The sequence below is a fragment of the Anser anser genome, assembly GCF_964211835.1.
Source record: "Anser anser genome assembly, chromosome: 2".
Classification (NCBI taxonomy): Eukaryota; Metazoa; Chordata; class Aves; order Anseriformes; family Anatidae; genus Anser; species Anser anser.
Window position 1 is genome coordinate 68,015,816 of NC_139721.1, and position 19,429 is coordinate 68,035,244.

Here is a 19,429-nt window from a genome sequence, read left to right on the forward strand (position 1 = left end):
CCTGGGCTTGTTACGCAGCCCCGCCCCGCCCGCCCGCCGTCGCAAAATGGCGGCGGGGCAGCGAGAGCCCGCCCGGCGTCCCGCCCGGCGGAACATGGCGCCTCCCCGTCCTTCGCAGGGCGGAAGTGACGCGCCAGCCGCGCGCCCCGGCAGGCGGTTGCGAGATGGCGGCGGCGGGGGCCGCCGTTACGGTCACCGTCACCTACAGTAAGGGCCGGGGGCTGCCGGGCGGGTGGGGCGGGGGCTGGAGCCGGAACCAGAGCCAGAGGGCGGCCTCGGCTGGCCGCGTCTTCCCCGCCTTCTCCCTCCACCTGGGTCGATCGAGCGGATCCGACAGAAAGGGGATAAAAAAGAGATTTTCCGTTATTTTCCGTCTCGGCGAGGTGGTGTGGCTCCAGCGGAAGGGTGCTGTGCGAGCAGGTGGCAGGGCTGGCCCTGCCGGAGGCACGCAGCGGGGAGCGCTTGCGGTGGCCAGCGCGGTGTGTAAAGGCAGGTGCTGCCTGGGGGACCCTCATCTTATTTGCTGCATGAACTTCAGAATTTTGGGTTAGGGGGAGGTGAGATTGCAAAGGAAAGGGGTGGCTGCTCGAGAGGAAGGGGTCGTTGTGTCCAGTTCTGGGCTCCCCAGTACCAGTGGGACATGGAGCTACTGGGGCGAGTCCAGAGGAGGGCCGCTAAGATGATGAGAGGACAGGAGCACCTGTCCTTCGGAGAGCTGGGCCTGTTTAGCTTCAGAAAGGGAAGACTGAGGGGAGACCTCAGCAATGTGTATGAATGTGTAAGGCGAAGGTGTCGAAAGGATGGAGCCGGTCTCTGTTCAGTTGTGCCCAATGACAGGACGAGAAGCAACGGGCACAAACTGAAGCACAGGAGGTTCTGGCTGAATATAAGGGCATTTCTTTACTACGGGGGTGACAGAGCACTGGCACAGGCTGCCCAGAGAGGCTGTGGGGTCTCCTTCTCTGAAGATACACAACACCCGCCTGGATGCCGTCCTGCGCAGTGTGCTCTAGGTGATCCTGCTCGCAGGGGGGTTGGACTAGATGATCTCCAGAGGTCCCTGCCAGCCTCGGCCATTCTGTGGTTCTGTGATCAGCAGTTGGGTGCTGATCTGGTGAAACATTACCCAAAGGCATGCTGGAACAACTGAACGTTTTTTTTTTTGAGAAAAGAAGTCGGAGGAGGGAGTTGAAAGTGGAAAGGAAGATGTGATTGACTCTGCAAATAAATATAGAAGGTTACTGCAAAAAGGTAACAATAGCCTGGACTCCATCAAAATACTACGGTTAATGAAATGGATTGAGGTTAGGCAGTAAGAGGAACGCTGAGGATAGTAGGATATAATCAGTGGTATTTTCATAAGTGATTTTGTTCACAAAACTTGAGTTGTTTCTGGGTTATTTTTTAATTGTTGAACAGTGAGCTCTGCTCCTGTCCTTTTTGCACAATGATGCCATTCTTTCCACCTTTAGAGCTCGTTGCTTATTTTTGTTTGCTCATTCCTGTTTTCGAACTGTTACGCTTGATCCATTATTTTGCGCAAATGTTACCTTTATCACTTGGAAATTTTATCTAAGAATTTTTGGTGGTGAGGCACTTTGTGGAATAATCTGTTTGGATTGTCATGATTACTATGCTCTCTGATGCCTTCAGAGAGCTCCATTTGATCTGGGAGGTTTACTGACAGACTTACCTGAGAATGTTTCTATCTTTCCAGTTATTACCTGGTAATTACTTTGCTATCAATAATTAACAAACAGTAGGCATACTTTATCTTGGACTTAATTTTCTGGTTGCTGTCAGGTGCTGCTACTACTTTGCACAGGCATCTTTATTAAAGTTGTGTGTGTGTGAGAGTGAATGTAGGGAAAGATGGAAATAAAGGTTAAGAAAGAGCAACAGCAGATCCACATGCGTCACTTCACAATCTGCAAGACATTTGATTGATGCTGTTTTTTAAAAGATTTTGGAGATTTACAGCAGTCATTATTTTAAATTAGCATTTTCATTTACTAAAACAAACGGGTAAGCCATGATACCAGTTCTAACCCAGGAGATGTTCTTCGTGGTGATTTCACTCTTCTGTGAATTGACAGTAAAACTTGTGTTAGTCTGCCCAAAGTGGTGTTCATTATTTGTTGTTAAAACTGTTTCTATTACTAGGCAAACTTCAGCTATTCTCTTCTCCATTTGCTCTTTTATTTCTTTCTTTTTCTTTTCTTTTTTCCTTTTTTTTCCAAAGAATCTGCATGTATCAAAACAACCTTTTGAAATACATCAAGGTTAGAACTGAAATTTTCTTTTTGTATTGTTGTTAGTGGTTTTTTTTTTTTTTAACAGAGCAAATTGGGAGGTCTGTTTATGGCAGATGTTTCAAGGAAAGTTGGTATAGTGTTATTTTGAAGTTAAAACCATTTAAAAATACTGTTGGGAGATTGCAAGTGTTTATGGTCTCAGTGTAGCTTGTGTGACTGTGGCAGACTGGAACATTTTAAAATCAGTGTTCCTAGCACTCTTGTTTGCAATGCGCTTAAATGCGCTTAAAAATTAGTGCATTAATGCGCTTAAAAATTAGTGGCATAAGAATAGCTTTCCTTCTGGTATTTGTTTCGGAGCTTTCTCTTCCTGTGAACTAAAGAAATGCCTGTCTTAATTTCCCTTGCAGCCAGTGGTGGCTGATTCCTGTGGGTGCTTTCAAATTGACAGACCTTAAATGTGTGGGAGCAGAGGTTACGGATCTGTTGCGATGCAGAGATTAATAGACATATTCCTTTCTTCTAAGAAATTCCTGCTGTTTGCGTGCAAGTAATTTTAGGGAGTCTGAGTAGGAGGTACCATTAGCGGAAGGTGACAGTGTATTGGGTTTGAATGGCAAGGGTTTGGTAGCAGGGGGGCTGCAGGGGTAGCCTCTGTGAGCAGAGCCCTGAAGCTGCCCCATGGCAGATCAGAGGCAGCTCCAGCTGGCTCCAAAAGGGACCCAGGCAGGCAGCAGCAGTCCCCCTGCGGCCTGTGCAGAGGCCCCTGGCGGAGCAGGCTGTCCCCCTGCAGCCCGTGGGTCCCACACGGAGCAGATCTCCACGCTGCAGCCCGTGGAGGAGCCCCCGGTGGAGCAGGTGGATGTGGCCTGGAGGAGGCTGCGGCCCATGGAGAGCCCCCGCAGGAGCAGGCCCCGGGCCGGAGCTGCAGCCCGTGGAGAGGAGCCCACGCAGGAGCAGGGGGTCTGGGGGGAGCTGCCGCCCGTGGGGGACCCGTGCTGGAGCAGTTTGCTCCTGGGGGATGGATGGAGCCCGTGGTAAGGACCCATATCTGGAGCAGTCCTTGAAGGCCTGTGGGAAGCCCATGCCGGATCAGTTTGGGAAGGACGGCATCCCGTGGGAGGGACCCCACGTGGAGCAGGGGCAGGGAGTGACTGTGAAGGAGCGGTGGAGACGAAGCGCTAGAGACTGACCACAGCCCCCATTCCCCCGTTCCCCTGCGCTGCTCGGGGGGATGAGGTGGAAGAGGGCAGATGGGGGGAAGGTGCTTTTAGTTGTCTTTTAGTTTCTCACTGTTCCAGTCTGTTAGTAAAGGCAATAAATTATGTTAATCTCCCTGTGCTGAGTCTGTTTTGCCCTTGGTGGTAATTGTTGAGTGATCTCCCTGTCCTTATCTCAACCCATGAGCCCTTTTCATCATATTTTCTCCCTTATTTCCTTTGAGGAGGGGGACTGAGAGAACGGCTATGGTAGAGTTTGGCTGCCCAGCTGGGTAAAACCACCACAAACATATAGGATGAGACTTCTGAAGGTGGCTAAGGCTGCGTATCAGCAATATTATGGGCAGAAGTAATCTTAGGACTATGAGAATTCTGTTGGATGGAGGGGAGACAGTGTGGACATTGACTGCTTGCTTCACATGTATAAGGACTGGGGAGCAAAGGTAGTGATAAATTGTCTCAGATTCCCCAAGACTTACACCATTAGAAGTTCCTATAACTAGCAAGTGAAACAGATCATAAAGTTGTGGACTTCCATGCTTTAGCTTTTGGGTTGTCTAGGTCATACGCTGTTGAAAAGAAATGGAGAATAATGTGTAGCAGGATCATTATGCCGGTAGAATACTCCTGACCCAACTCTTCGGGTTATTAGAAAGGAAAAGAAAGTTTTCAGTGGAAGTAAGTCACTCTAAGAGGAAGAAAATACATTAGAAAGTTGCAAGAGAATAGTGATAGTTGTGGCATTAAGGGGCATCGTTTAGTGATGGGACTTGGTAGGTCAGTTTGATGGCTGGATCTTGAAGGTCTTTTCTGACCTAAATGATTCTATGGTTCTATGAATCCTTTCATTTAAAATTAAGATCGTATGTGGGAGTCGCTGACTTGAGAACTTTCTTTGTTAATGGAAACAAGTATTAGAAACTGATTCCCTATGATATTTTCCAGGTAATTATAAGTATTACTGTTTTTTTTTCATTTGTTTGTTTTGTTCTTTTGTTAGGTAATGAAAAACACAGTATTCAGGTTGCTTCTCCACAGGAAGATAGTGAACCTACACTACAAGACATGGCTCTACTTATTGAACAAGTCACTGGAGTTCCAGTTCCTTTTCAGAAACTTATATACAAAGGTAACTCGTAAATCTGTCGGTGTTTCTTATAGATGCTTCATCGCCGTCGCTTTCAGGTGTCCATGTTTTGAATGTCTTTAGAAAGACGTTCTTATGCCACTAACTGTAATTAGTAATATTTTAACATTTTTTCCCTCTCTCCCCTTCTGTTTAGGAAAGTCTCTGAAAGAATTGGAACAACCGTTGTCAGCACTTGGTGTTAAAAACGGTTGCAAAGTCATGTTGATTGGAAAAAGGGTTAGTGTTACTTTCAGAATTGCATTTTTCGTGCATTATCCTATTTCCTGTTAGTTATTCAGCCTCTGAACACAGATACTGCTTACAGCATAAAACTAATCTTGTTCACCTGCCCACAAAGCTGAGTTCATTCTCATATTGTACTGCAAATAAGTCTGCAGCTTGTACAGCTCTACATTTCTGAAATTACATTATTGACAGCCTTCTGCCTAATGTGTTACTTCTGACTGCTCCTGAACCTCCTATTTTTCTGGTGGGGAAAAAAAACCACACCTGTTGCTACTGAGTCTGCTGGGTTCTTTCTAGTGAAATGACCTGTGACTAGCTTTGCCAAGTAGAGTACAAGGTAGTATCACCTGATATCAAGTTACCTCTACTTACAAAATAGTAAAATAATAACAGAAAAATTGTTTGCATTTTTCTTTTTCACTTCAAATTTGTATCCTTTAAGGTGTTTATATACATTGCCACTTTAACTGTATTTGTTAGTAAGCTTGGAGAAAAGCTTATTTGATAGGCACTAAATTATGGAAAGGAAAACCATAGTGCAGTACATGCTTTAAGTCAACAAAAGCCTTTATGTCTCTCTCACCACTGTTGCTGCTCTTTAGCTGCATAGTGACTCTGTTTGTTCTGTAGTTGTGAATATTTTCCTTTTGAATACACAGAATAGTCCAGAAGAAGAGGCTGAATTAAAGAAGTTAAAAGATCTGGAGAAGTCAGTGGAGCAAATAGCTAATAAGTTAGAGGAAGTTAATAAAGAGTTCACAAGTATCCAGAAGGTATGCCAGCTTTGTGTCATTTTATATTTTTACAAAACTGTTTTGTAGGTATATATATTTAAATAAAATAAAAAACAAAAAGAAAGAAAGAAAAAAGCCACACACAACCTTCTAAAGGTTTTGTGTAGTAAGTAATAGGCTGTCCCTCTTAGTTGTTGAATAATAATATAATTGTAAAAATATTTTATCATAGAATAGATACATTTTTTTTCTGAATTTCTAATGCCATTTTTGGGTTTCCAAACTGGAGAAATGTATGATACTGAAAAAGGGTAAATATTGTTGCATATTGAATAAATAATATTTTGTAGATCTGAAAAAACAGAAAGAATTCTGTCGAAGTTCAAAGAAGAATGCCTCAATACTATGAGTTTTGTTTAATATCTTAACCAGTAAGATCTGCTAGGCTTCCTTGATAGTACAGAGTAATTGAATAAAGATTGAGATTGGAGTCCCCTTTGTACTTGAAACTACCAAAATAGTAAAAGATCTTTTTTTGATGTAACATATTGAGAGATTTTTTTTCCTAAGCTGATCATTCAGTAAGGTGTGGAATTTTGTTTTTCCTGCCCTCTTTTTCCTTATCAGGGATTTTTGGCAAAGGATCTGCAAGCAGAAGCTCTAAAACAGCTTGACAAGAGGATAAAAGGAACTGCAGAGCAGTTCATGAAGATCCTGGAACAGATTGATGCCATTGTAAGTAAATAACTGCAGAAAAGGATCGAATCCCAGCAGAATTTTAGGAAGATGTCTTTCTTCTAATTTATTTAATACTTTAAAACACTAACAAATTTATTTTGCCTTTGAAAATTAGTTAATTGGTTTGCTCATTCTTTTCTTAATATCCAGCTCTTGCCCCTGTATGTCTCCAAAAGTCTACTTGGCAACATCTATTTCTAAATGGTGACATTAATGCCTGTGTATGCATCCCCATTCTACAGAAGAGCTTCATTTGGGGCAGCAGACTGCTAGGACTAAATGAAATTGGGTATCCTTTACTTAAGTTTTACCCTTTTAGTTTGTCTTGGCAAACTTTAACGTTAAACGTCATGGTTACAGTAGAGGTCGGAAAAACAACCAACCCCCTCAAACACATTGCTTGCTGTATTACATAAGGACAAGGAGGTTGTGAATGCTGAATAATTTTCTGGTCAGTTGTATATGGACTGACAGTACTTTTGTTCAAGGTGCCTGCATAGTGAGGACTAAATTCCTTCTTTGGAATGTGTATCCAAGTGCTTCACAGTCATTAATGGATCATAACGTTACAGTATCTTCCCAGAGTACAATGTGTCTTCCTGCATCATGCAGGAGCTGAAAGCTAGGGGAGAATAAGGAATTTGTGTAGAGATACATGGAAGATGGTGGCAACTGGGGTATTTTGTTATTCTGTTTTTGTGCTTGCTGGGTCATTGTCTGCAACTACATTCTATCATTCTTTTGCATATCACAATCATAATCTTCTGCTCTAAAGAAAAAAAATGATACTTTTCTGTAGTAATAATGCCTTTGCAGTGACACTTTATGGGTTTATATCAGAAAGATTCCATGCAAATGCCTATAGTTGGTGAACCAAATGAATTTGAATGGACAGACATTTTGAAAAATCTCAGCAGCAAACCACAGAGTAATAATTAGAATTTCCTGTCTGCAGATGCTATACAACATGGACGTTCCTAGGATTTTTGCACAGCTCGTCAACTTAATTTCTTCTTTCATATGGTTCCTTTTGAACGGTTGTTTTAGTTAACAGTTCTTAATTTATTTTTTTTAAACTATAATATACTAAGTATTTTAAACTCTTATTTCCATTTCCTTTTCTGCCTCATATAAAGGAAAATACGTTGCTGTTAAACGTAGACTTCATATAACTGGTTCCCTGTTTGAAGTAGCAGATTTACTATGTGTTGTCATTCTCTTTCATGTGGATGGGATTAGCGCATATTCCTGAGCCCTTCAATTTTTGGTACTACATCCTATTTAGAAGAAAGTCAGTACTTGGTTTATAGTTCTGGAACGATGCAGACAGCCTTGAAAAACCCTCTTCACTGCTTCCTAATTAATTCAAACTAAATTTCCTGTGTTAACTTTTGATTCTCATACTTTTTCCTTGGCTTAAATAAAAAGTGTGCTATTATCTGTCATCTTATCCAGAATACTCTAGATAATACCAGACAAGGGATTTCCGGGTTTAGTACAAGATTTTAGAAGTCTTACAAACATCTCTAGGTTTAGGAATTAGTGGAGCCCCTGTTCCTCAGTTTTGTGTCGTGGAAGTTGAACACCCAGAGCTAAAACTAATTATGACTGATAGCTTTTCATATTTGTAATAGTTGGTTGTTACTTCCAGTGAAGAACGTATAAGACCGTATGGCATTGATAAGCATCATATTTTTAAAGCAAGAAATACAAGTGAGTGTTTTCACACCAGTGAATGAAGCTATGGTATACATACCAAACTCTGTATTTATTTGTGTTAACATAGAAATAAGGCTGTGTTTTTTGTCATGAAAACTGAACTTCTGAGAAACTTCTGTGACATCTTGCAGATAAGTGTAGTTAAACGTAACCTTTCCATAAAATGCAGTCATTCAGTGTGCTGATACTACAGCACATCAGGCCACCAACTTTATGAAGTAGTACTTAGCTTTACTGTAGTTGTGCAGCATGCAGAGGTAGCAGCACAAAATGGTGATGAGATATGTGTATAGATAGTAAATGGGCTCCACTGAGGGGAAGGAGCACAGTTAAAAATGATAAACAGAAATTCAAAGCAGAAGAGTGTAAAACTTCCATGAAGTAGTTTGTCTGTATCTCAGAATTGTTTTATACAGTATTCAATATTCCATTTTTTAGCCAAGCAAAAAGCAATTTCTGGCAAATTTCTTGAATGTTATTGATTATATAGATGTGCTGGTGATTCAATAAACAGCATTGAAAACAAAACAACAGCAAGAAACAGAGATTGAGTGAGCTATTTTCTGGTAACACAGAAGCATCGATAAACTGTAGAAAGGAAACAGACCAGCAACTCAGGTGGTAAATGTTTCAGTTTTCTTTCTTTGGCAGAATTGTTGTGAAAGTTCTTTAAAGTGTCTTGGCCATCATACATGTTTTTGATTGATCCAAACAATCTAGTTTGATACAAAATGAGGTTTGTGTGATTACAGAGAGCTAAGGGTGAGAAAGCCTGCATGTTGTTTTCTGTATTGTAGGGGTGTTGCCCTCTTACCTTTAGGAGGTAAGCTCTTTAATTAGACAAGCTTAGTTTGGAACTAATATTTCTTTTTACCAGGCTCCATTTCTTTGTGAATTATGAATTTAAAAGTGCACAGTTAGGAAGTGGCAGTCACACAGTATTGGAGTGAGAGAAAAAATATGGTGTCATCACTGCCGAAAGAGTGTAAGTGCAGTCTTGAAGGGATGCCTCTGGGTAGAGTAGCTGTAACTTAAACATCTTAACACCAAACATCCGTTTAAAATGGCTACTGCTTCTACAGAAGAATAGGTGGATGGATCTTGTAAGTATTTTAACAAAATTTTGAAGGCTCTGAAGCAGTTGTAGCATAAGCTACATTTTTTTTTTTTTCAGGAGGAATACTAATTCAGGTGTGTTCAGCAGTTGAAGATTTGTCTGTGTGCATCACCAGAAATGCATTTATTTCAGCAGTCAAAGCATTTGGTCAGTGAGTTAAAGTCAAATCACAATACTTACTACAAATCTCAGCAAGTAGAACATAGAAAATGCTTGACTTAATCACAGTTCTTAAAAAAAAAAAAACTGCAATCTGAGTGATTACTTTGTTCTCATGATTCTTTATTAAATGGCAGATGTGGAATCTGGAAAGATGACATTGCAGAGAACATAGTGCTCTAAAAACAGAAAAAATCTCTCTTCTGAAATACAAGTCACTCATTTTGCTTGCATAAATTAATGGCAAATCTTCTGTCAAAATGAATGCGTTTGTACTGAGGACATTGATAATGTTAGTGACTCATAGTTGTATTTAGGTGGACCATCCCCCTTGAGGATTTTTTGGGTTGCAATTCCTCTGTAAAACTTACTTAAATTACCGTGCCGTTCCGAAGAAGCTTTTTTCCACTATCTCCTTGTCACTGCTAATACCAAATTGATGTTTTGAGGATTAAAAGAAGGAAATATTCTGAAACTAATGTGCTGTTGTCAAACAATTCCCCAGCTTCTGTAAAGTTTTGCTACTTACTCTTGGAGTGATAAGGCTTATTACTAAATCTTTTAATGTGTTTGGATAAACAAACATTGGATAAGCTTTTCATGATGATAATGCTTAAATCTTTTAGTATGAATCAAAAGCATGCCATTTAATATCTAATTCTAAAGAAGCTGCTAAGGTGTTTCAGTGTCAACATGATGTGCTTACCCAATTTACCAACTTATTTAATGATAAATTAAAAATGATGAAGGACTGGTAGTCAATAACGATAATAATAATAACCTACTGAAATACAGTATATTGTTTTGGAGTTTTAAAAGAAACTAAGGAAAAAAACATTGCTGACATTCTGACAAAAATCATTGATTGCAACTGATTAGCATTGGTGATGTGTGGTAGTTTATTTTTTTTTTTAATTTTAAAACAATTTGATAGCAGAAAACAAGAAGGGTTCTAGCTATTATTGCTACTGACTGCTAGTGTAGGAGATTTCCTTTCCTTCCTTCTCTTTCTCTCTCAAGAATGGTGTCACTTTGGTTCTACTGTGATAGTCATAAATGATAAATTTAACTAGCATTTGTTTTGTGTATTGATTGATTACACTGCTATAAAGTGTTTTTTTTGGCATCAGATACTACCTTCTGGGCTCTCTGATTTGGCAAGTAAGAAATAACCAAAGAGGAGAACAAAGATGTGGTGGTGATACTAGCCTATAAAATTGTCATTGGGAGTGCTTCTGGAACACAGGGGACTTGAGTAGAGCTGAGGTGATGTTCTTTGGCAAAGGGAGTTGTTTTCTTGGGAGACGGGCTGGGAGAAGGCAAAAAAATGAGGAGAGAGACTGTGTTTTGTAAGAAGGTTCACTCAGGAGAAGGAAATGCTGGGTCCTTAGTTAAAAAGAAGGAACAGGGAGGATGTGGCGATAGGAAAGTGCACAAACATGGATTTATTGCAGTGTAAAGGGTGGTTGGTTTAAGAATCTTTTGTAAAGCATGAGTGTTGCGTGTACAAAAGATGAAACTTTGTGGGTGTAATGTGTGCATTGACAGTGCATCTTGTCCGTGTGTCCACATGGGGAGAACTGTTCGAGAGATGTGGTTAAGAAATTCTAAATTTTGGGAGTGTGGGGTGTGAGATGAGCAGAGCCTGGGTCGCTCTCTGGGCGGATGGGATGAAGAACCTGTGCTGGGTTGAAGCCAGCACTGTGATCAGCTTTTGGAAGTTTAAGACCATACAGACCAAGGACTGAAAGACTCAAACAGGCATTTTTATCACAGAGAGGTCCCAGATGGGAGGCCTGCTATATAAATACGAACATGCTGTGCAGTAGGAAGCTTTATACTAACCGAAACTACTGCCCTGCAAGCAATGGTAGCACCAAAAATGTAGATTTGGCAAGAGTTTTGCATAAGCATTCTCTAAGATTAGGCTGCTAATTCTTTTTTATTGTTAAAATAAACTTGATTTTAATTAAATATTGAAATGTTATTGTGACTTAAGGTTTATTGCCAGCTTCACCTGTTAAACCCTGAATAGTTGGACAACGTATTCCTGGAGAGGAGACGTAAGCTGACTAAGGTAAAACAGAGAGACCGTGAGATTTAATTCGATGTTAAAATTTATAAATTTTACTAATTTGATTGCAAAACGCCTTTCGAGCAGCTTTATAAGTTAGGACATTTATGTCTTCCAGTTCCAAGTCTCTGTAAAGGGCTTTGCAAGGCTGATTAAAAAACAAAACAAAAAAAAACCTGTGAAGGTATATAAGTAAATATAGGAGTTTGCACGCATAGATGCAATTAAGAACAATTTTGAAAGATGTTGTCAAAAACATTTTATAGAAATAGTCTGAACATCTTCTATACACTTGGATTTCAGTTTCCTCCAGTTACCAATATCTGTTTTTTGAAAACAGACTGTGTGATAAGCCCAGGTGTTCCTGTCTGCTATTGAAAGCTAATTTAGGCCTACTCTGATGATAGAAAACTGTTAATTTGCTATTTCAGGTGGTAGGAATACTTGCGCAGGCCATAATCTTTCAGAAAGTGCATCCTGAGATTAGTGCTCAGCAAAGGGAAATGGGCGACGTAACTGAGCTAGTGCATAATTTCATTTTGACTTTGATTATTAAGAAATTCCAAGTTGTGGAAAAGTTCAAGGTATAGAAGAATTTCTATGACAGTGTGATAGCATCTTCATTTTCTGTTGAAAGTCAGCTATTAATAATTAGGCCTAACTGATCTTTGTTCTTTCAGGCTATTACTTATATGGGGTCAAAGTAGTATGCATCAAATACACTCTTTATGTTAAATGTTTCTTGCTGCCTTTTTTTTTTTTTTTTGAAGTGAATTGTGTTGTTGAAAACAAAGAGAAAGATTGGATTTTTTTGGTATGGAGTTACAGGGTCCTATGTCTAAGATCCCTTACAATACTTTATGTAACTTTGTAATATTTTTTAAACTATTTTTTCCTTGTGACAGCTGTAAATAGTCTAAAGGCCTTCATTTTTATATATGAACTAGAACTGGTATTTGAAGAGTAGTCACCCACAGCTTTAAACTAACTTTTCAAATGTTTTGCAATGTCTTTGGAGCATCCAGTTTCTGAAAGAAAGCATGTAATAGAATCTTTTCACAACATCTTCCTGACTGGGAGGAGACATGCAGATTTAGCATGTTGCAGTGAGCAAGGGCTTATTGTAGTATGCAGTGCTAGAAAATACTTTGTGAAGAACAGTGTAGCTTCTTAAAATGAACAACTTAAGTCTTATGCCAGTAGTTAAAAAGTTAAAAGGAGTTGTCATTTTAGACCATTGTTGAAAATGCAGTAACAGCCTGTGAACCTGTCTTGTGCCATAAATCCAAAAGAAGTAACATGGTGTTACACACATGAAGAAAGCAACACACACAGAACAGGCTTCTGTAGGAGAACTTAGATTGTGAACGACAGATTCCTGGAGTTAACCTGATAATTTATTTTCAAAGGTACTTACTTCTTTCTCATAGAATAGGAGCATAAGGTTTCTAGGTAAGAGTAATCATCTGTAGAGGTGTTTTGCTCATTTCAGAAAAACACCATAAACCTGAGCACACTTCCCCACCAACCCTCCAATTTATCATCACTCCAAAAGAAAAAGCCTATAGCAATCGCTACGTTGACATACATGAATATAGTAGGTGGAAGGAGTATGGAAAATGATGCGTTTTGAATTAAATTAAAAGGAATGTCAGCATGTAACACCTCACATCTGTTACCTTCTGTGAAGAGATTGAAAAGATCAGACGTGATGCTTAAACAGACTAGCAGTGCCTGTATTACTGATTATATGGTCTAATGATAGCGAGTGATTGAGTTAAGGTGTTTGTAAGAAATAAATACATCTTCATAGTTTCTGAAAAAAATGAACGTGATGCTCAGCGGGAGTTACCATATGCCAGAGTAGACAAAAGCAGTGTATGAAGTCTATTGCTTTATGTTACCTAAAGACGTGGTAGATGTGCTAGGTCAGTTGTTTGCAATTCCACTTGTTGTATCCATCATTTTTTGAATTTATGACTTTTTCTTTTAAATTCTTTCTTGTGTAATCATCATCACTGGGCGGGCATGGCGTTTCCAGGATGCCTGTTAGAGGGCTTAGATGGTTAATACATCCAAATTCTGCTCTGTTGTTTAGTATGTTCGCTTCAGCATTAAGCTACATCAATTCGTTTATTTTATTGCAGAATCTGCCAGAGAATTTCAGTGATTGCAAACTAAAAAAGAAAGGGTTGGTGAAAAGGGTTCAGGTGAGTTTTCCTCTTTTTTTTTCTTCTCTATTAATGCTGGGTACATGTGCACCAAGAGTTGGTGAAAATGATAGCTGCTTATAGCTTAGATTTTTCAGTGTTTGTTCTTTCAGTTATTTCTTATGACATCTCTTTGAGTAGTGTTTAATAGCTTTATAAGGCAACATACAAAAATACAGATTTTCATAGTACATGCTGTTTTCAGATTATATTCGTAGTTTACATTAGTAGTTTGACTGATAGCTGCCTGATGATGAAAAGTAATTCGGATAACTTGTAAAAAGAAGAAAAAAAAAAAAAGGATCATTCCTTCTTTCACATATCTCTCTGGTTGGGAGTAGTGAACGAGTCCAGGATATAAAGATGTATTCTACTTGTAGCTCCTGCTGGGAGCTAGGAAACACCTTGCTAGAAATATTCCTTGGAAAACGTGTTCACTATTGCAGTGTGCCAACTTTCTATAGATTGTAAGTCTCTAAAGTAAAATCTGTACAGAAGAGCAGCTGTGCTGGGGTTGGGGTTTTCCAATCGTTTTGCCATCTTATGATGCCTTTACATACCCAGGTGTTGTTTCCTCAGAGACCTTAGCCTGAAGGTTTGTTACCTAATACTGAAATTTATCCTCCAACCCTCCTCCCCCCCCAGAACAAACTTCCATAAATGAATGGTAATGCTCACTCATATTACTCTTCTGATGGGTATTACGCCAGCATCAGTCACAGGCTAGACTCCTGAAAATTATTTGTGACTGTACCTTGCATTCATATATAGAGTTGAAAGGTTTTGCATTTTACTGTGACCTTACTGAATAGTTTACATAAGTGTTTCCATTTTTTTTTTTAAATAGACATCTATTTTAGAGGAAGCTTTACCGAGAAGTATTTTATAGTAGAAATGTCTTTTGTTGCAGTTTTAGGGACAAAGTCCTTTTTGTTCAGTAATAGAGGTAAATTCAGTTAATGCGAATTGAAATGATGATGGTTTGCTGGCGTAGCTGTGTTTCATGGGGTTCTGAACACTTTTGATTCTATGTGTCTAATCAAAGTAGCAAAACTTTATAATAGAGATGTGGCCATAAACCTTAGAACTCCATTCTTGGATGAAGTTACTACAGAATTAAGCGCGGGTTTGTATAAGAACTGCTGTTAGAGCATAAAATAGACTCTGCTGAGCAGAGATCAGAATTATCTATGTACTTTTATTGGCGTAATGTTCTGCAACTGTATGTTATGATCCCTTTGAGGACTGCAAAAGAATCTAAGGGGTTTAAGACCAAACTATTCAACAACAATTTATTTTTCAAGAGCAAAGAAATGATGGCAAGTTGTGCTTATTACTCTGAAGTATTCATGAAAGCGAGGTGGAACTATTAACTGTGTTCTATTGCTAGCAATCACCCATATCTCCCAGAGATGGGAAGACAGGAGTAAAACACTCGCAGCCAGAAGCTGTAGTTGTTACCACCTTGATTTTTTCATCCCTCAATTCGTTAACAGAAGCGAGCTGATGTCAGCTCAAGGGATTGGTTGAAGACAAATGATCCAAGAGTGTGATGGTTGAGAAACATTCCCCTCATGCAACAGACTGACATTTCAGAGGGATGGAAGTTTATTAATCACTTTAACATGCATAACAATAAATACCCAGTTTGACTGTTAAGTCTAGTGCAGTTGTAGCAAAACTGAGTGCAAGAAATTTATAAATCATGGGAGAGTCTGCTTAGAAACTGTGGTGAGTATGTTGAACTTGGCATAAAAGAATTTATTGGTGGAGGTAGGAAGCTTACTCTGCTGGCATAGCACAGGCAAGGTAACCAGGGGCTGCTGGCTCTTAAGTGCCGTGTGTGGGTTGCTGTATTTGTTGTAAGAATTCGTGGGCGGGTTGTAAGAAATGCTTAAGGTGCTGTGGAGTGCCCTTTTTGGAAAAAAAGCCTTCTGTCTTTTCAGGTGCACTGGCTGCTTACTGGTGAAGAAGAGGGTTCATGTTGTCCTGTAGTCTTGAGAAAGAGAGGAGTCCATGGTTTAATGACAGCTTGTTTTAGATTTTGCGGAGTAGTATTGTTATTCCCAACTGTGGCTACAGAAGTATGTGTTTTAGGAAGGAGTTTAAAATCACTAACTTGTCTGAACCTTTGTGGTTCTTAATGTTGATTATGAACTTTTGAATTAACTCAGAGTAGTTCAGTGGCAGGACTGGTGAGGATGGGCAGCCCCCTTGTTGCCTGATCAAATACTATGTTTCTGTTGGATTCCGGGTAAACAAAACTGTTAGTAGACCATTATCAGAACTGAACTCGAAGGCGGTCATCGGATTGACATCTTCACGTTCATGATGGAATCTTCAGTTTCTGTTCCTATGAAGCAGTCTGCTATTGCTGTAATTGCATCCCTGCTAACACTTGTTTGTTTCTCGTTCTCAGGCTTTTCTTGCCCAGTGTGATACTATTGAAGGAAATATTGGACAAGAAATGGACAAGCTACAGTCAAAGAATTTGGCACTGGTGGAATGAGGAGCATTACCCTACATAATTAGGAACCATAATTGCTCTGTGAGCAAGAAGAAAAGTTTGCTCTTTGTTTTGGAGCACATATTCAGCTTGGTTTTTTTCTTAAAGCTCAGTCTGTTAGACTGGTACTAGTCAATCATTTCTTGCTGGTTGTCTTGTTTGCCGCTTGGTTAGACCTATTGTTTTGAAAAGAAAATCCTTCCTGAAGAATTGCAGAAGTAATCTTTGTGGTGAATTGTTATGTATCGTATGGACAATTGTTTACTTAACTATGTTACAACGTTTGCAACGATGGGCAATATTTTCTGATGTCTTTGAATTTATTTACAGCTCAAATCAAAGAAGGTCTATAACCATACAAGTGCCATAAGTTGCAATTTTAGGGCTTCAGCTTGATTTGAAAAGGCAAACTGAGACAACATCCGGGAAAGTTCAGCGTTGGACTGGTAGGCAGTTCAGAGCAATAAAAAAAAAAAAACCTACACATTTGTATTTACTTAATGTTTGTATGCATTTATAAATATAAGAAAGCTTGACTATAAGGGAGTCGTACCTATTTTAGCCTTAAATTGTCATAATAAATGGAATGTACTGTAACATGTATGGTACTTAATTTTGAGTGGTGCTTTAAGTTGTACTGAGCTCCTTGATAGAGGTGTATGTTTTTTACATGGACTTCTGATTTACTGTATTTTTTATAGCTTATTTTTATTGGTTGTTCCTTCTTGAGTTGTGGTAGGAAGTGAAATGAGATCACTCGTGCTGCTCAAACCTGAAGGGTTCCGTTAAAACAAGGTGTAACTAAGGGGCTATTTTGAAAGGTTCGTTTTCTACTTTTTTTTTCTGGTTTCACTGAATTCATGATGCTAATGGAAAGATTGCAGTGCTTATTTCTAGTCTGTTAAGGTAATTAGTGATTTTTTGTAGGATTTAACAAGGTGACACAACTTTATTTTAGCAGTGCCATGTGACTGAAGTTATGTCTGATTCTCCCAGTCAGGTATGTGCCAAGCTGAGCCTTCTCTGTTAGGTGAAAAACAAGCTTTTGCTGGAGATGGTGGCTTTCGGCGGGGGCAGCCAACTTTGTTTGCAGTTGTCAGTCATAGCTAACACCTTTAGTGGGAGTTGCTTTTTCCCTGCTGATTCTGATAGGTAAGTCAGACATGTACACAGTGGCTGGTGAAGTATCAACTGTATGGAGACTGTTTCTGTGAAAAAAAAAATGAGCTCCTTCATCTCATGCCCTAAGATAGTGAGTTTTTATCCATATGGGCAGTTTTAGGGTCAGCAGCTATCCTTACAAGGTAAAAATAGAAAACGTAAAAAAAAATAATCTAATAAGTTATAAACCTTAAAGTATTTTCCTTGGTGTTTGTAATTGGAAGAACATTTTAGTGAAAAGTGCCATTGGATGAATGAAGAGATAGCCGTGCATTAAAAAGGATCATTTGTGTTCTAAAAATGCCTTTTGACCATACCAGAATGGAGTTGTCATATTCTTACTGTTAGCCAGTTTCTTGAAGATCATGTTCTTACTGTTAAGCATTTTCTTGAAGATTGTACTTTTTCCATTTGAAACTCTGTTCTCAGCATCTGTGGATGATTTTAAGGTCTAAATTCCTTGTGAGCTTCCTTACCTTAAGTAAGGAAACGATTGGGCTGTGTATTTTTTCCTAGGGCTGCTAGTTTGGTCATGTTCGATTTTCCCAGTTCTTTTTCTGTAACTTCAAAGTTACAGGGCAGAACAGTTGTAAACCGCGTTTGTGAAGCCCTGGCTTCTTGCTGCTTCTGGGCCAGATTCAGCTGACTCTAAAACGACCAGCACCATAGTTGCTTGAATCAGGGGAAGCAAAATTATCCACTTTCTTGTGATGGAAGGGATCCTCACCCTCTCAAATATGCGTGTGCTCTAACGCACTGAAATTTCACAGGCACACATACATAAAGCAAAGTGTTTTCTTCTGCCATGAAGAGAACTGGGAGCTACAGTTATGGTTAGGGCTCTGTCCATTGCTGCTGCTGCTGCTATTTTTCTCTAGGGTGAGAACATGATATTGCCTTCTGGATCTTTCCATCAATGGAAAAGCCTACTAACTTCAGCCACTTTCCATCTCTCCTGCCCAGAAATTGCTGCTCCTGGAGGTGTGCTTGTGTGAGTACATCCTCAACCTGTCTCAAAGCCAGATGGGATAACCTGAAGATTTTACATAGCAGGTTTTTTTAATAATTTGCTGCTTTGAGGCCAAAAAAAAAAAAAAAGGGATGATGACTCTTTCCCACCAGCACATCTGGATTCAGCAAAGGGTGGCAGTCCTGAGCTGGAGACCCTGAGCAGTAACCCCTGTTACCAGGGTGTTTGGTTTCTAGGATAAAAATGTGAGTGTATGAAGACGAACTTGTGCAGTATAAAATTGTTTTGACTACCAACTGTAAAAATTGAGTTGACTTCTTTCAGAAAATGAACGGTTGCATTTAGAGTAACGTAAAACCTTCTCAGATGGATTGACTTCTGTAGTTATTTTTTGAAAGATTTCATTTTTTCATAATAGCCTTAGATATAAGTAAAAAAAAAACAGTGCTTTTGAAATGTGCACCAGATTATAAATCCCTCTTCCTTCCATGAATGTAGATATCCTTGAGACTTTGTAAAGGTTAGCACGACCTCAAAGAAGCCTAGGGTATGTTCCCCCTAATTCTGCCATCCAGGCACACCGTGATACCAATTTTGCTACCGGATCAATCCCCGCGCCCCCAGCCACCCACCTCACCACGTCAGAAGGCAGACGAGTTGCTCACCTTGGCGCTGCTTAGCCTGTTGTCTTCCTGCGGTTGCTGTGTTGCTTTGGCTCACCTCGGATCTGGCATTCAGGCAGAATGTCGTGCCATGAAGTTTGTTTTAGAAAATGGAAATCGAGTCCCACAGCTCCCTGTTCTTCCCCAGCTCCCTGTAGGCGGCAGCGTGAGATGTCCCCAGCCTGCCACGCACGGGGCTGTGGAGCCGCCAGCTGTGAGACGGCTTGCTCTGTGAGAACAGCAGGAAATAGCTACTTCTTGGTGAAATTCTCTGTGAGCAAGTTCTGGCAGCAACATTGTGAGCTTGGATTAAAGCTTCTTGGTTTGTGGGCTTTTTTTGTTCGACTCAGATGATCAGTCATGGTTTGGAGTGGTATGCTTGACACCACGGAACTTGGGACTGGAGTTTTTAGTTAACTTATTTTATTGTACTATGGTAAATAATAAAATACAGAAAGTTCTCTGCTGCCCTTGGTCCTGATGTGGTTATTAAACGACGTGCATGTGTAGTGGAAGGAGTGCATGTTGC

The 19,429-nt window shown here is 39.8% G+C and overlaps 1 protein-coding gene across 3 annotated transcripts; it reads left to right on the forward strand.

Moving 5' to 3' along the window:
• Window positions 1-32: 32 nt before the first annotated feature.
• On the forward strand, window positions 33-19,367 carry BAG1 (BAG cochaperone 1). Of its 3 annotated transcripts, XR_014580658.1 has the most exons (8): window positions 33-207; window positions 4,476-4,604; window positions 4,759-4,841; window positions 5,510-5,623; window positions 6,212-6,319; window positions 11,317-11,394; window positions 13,539-13,601; window positions 16,021-16,096. XR_014580658.1 is itself a non-coding variant. In XM_083826783.1 (7 exons), the coding sequence occupies exons 1-7, from the start codon at window positions 165-167 to the stop codon at window positions 16,108-16,110; spliced, it is 630 nt and encodes a 209-aa protein (XP_083682909.1). In that variant the 5' UTR covers window positions 33-164; the 3' UTR covers window positions 16,111-19,367. The 3 variants fall into 3 exon arrangements, 2 of the variants coding, with proteins under 2 accessions (XP_083682909.1, XP_083682910.1); XM_083826783.1 differs by lacking the exon at window positions 11,317-11,394 and having other exon boundaries at window positions 16,021-19,367; XM_083826784.1 differs by lacking the exons at window positions 11,317-11,394; window positions 13,539-13,601; window positions 16,021-16,096 and adding an exon at window positions 6,473-9,209.
• Window positions 19,368-19,429: the final 62 nt, after the last annotated feature.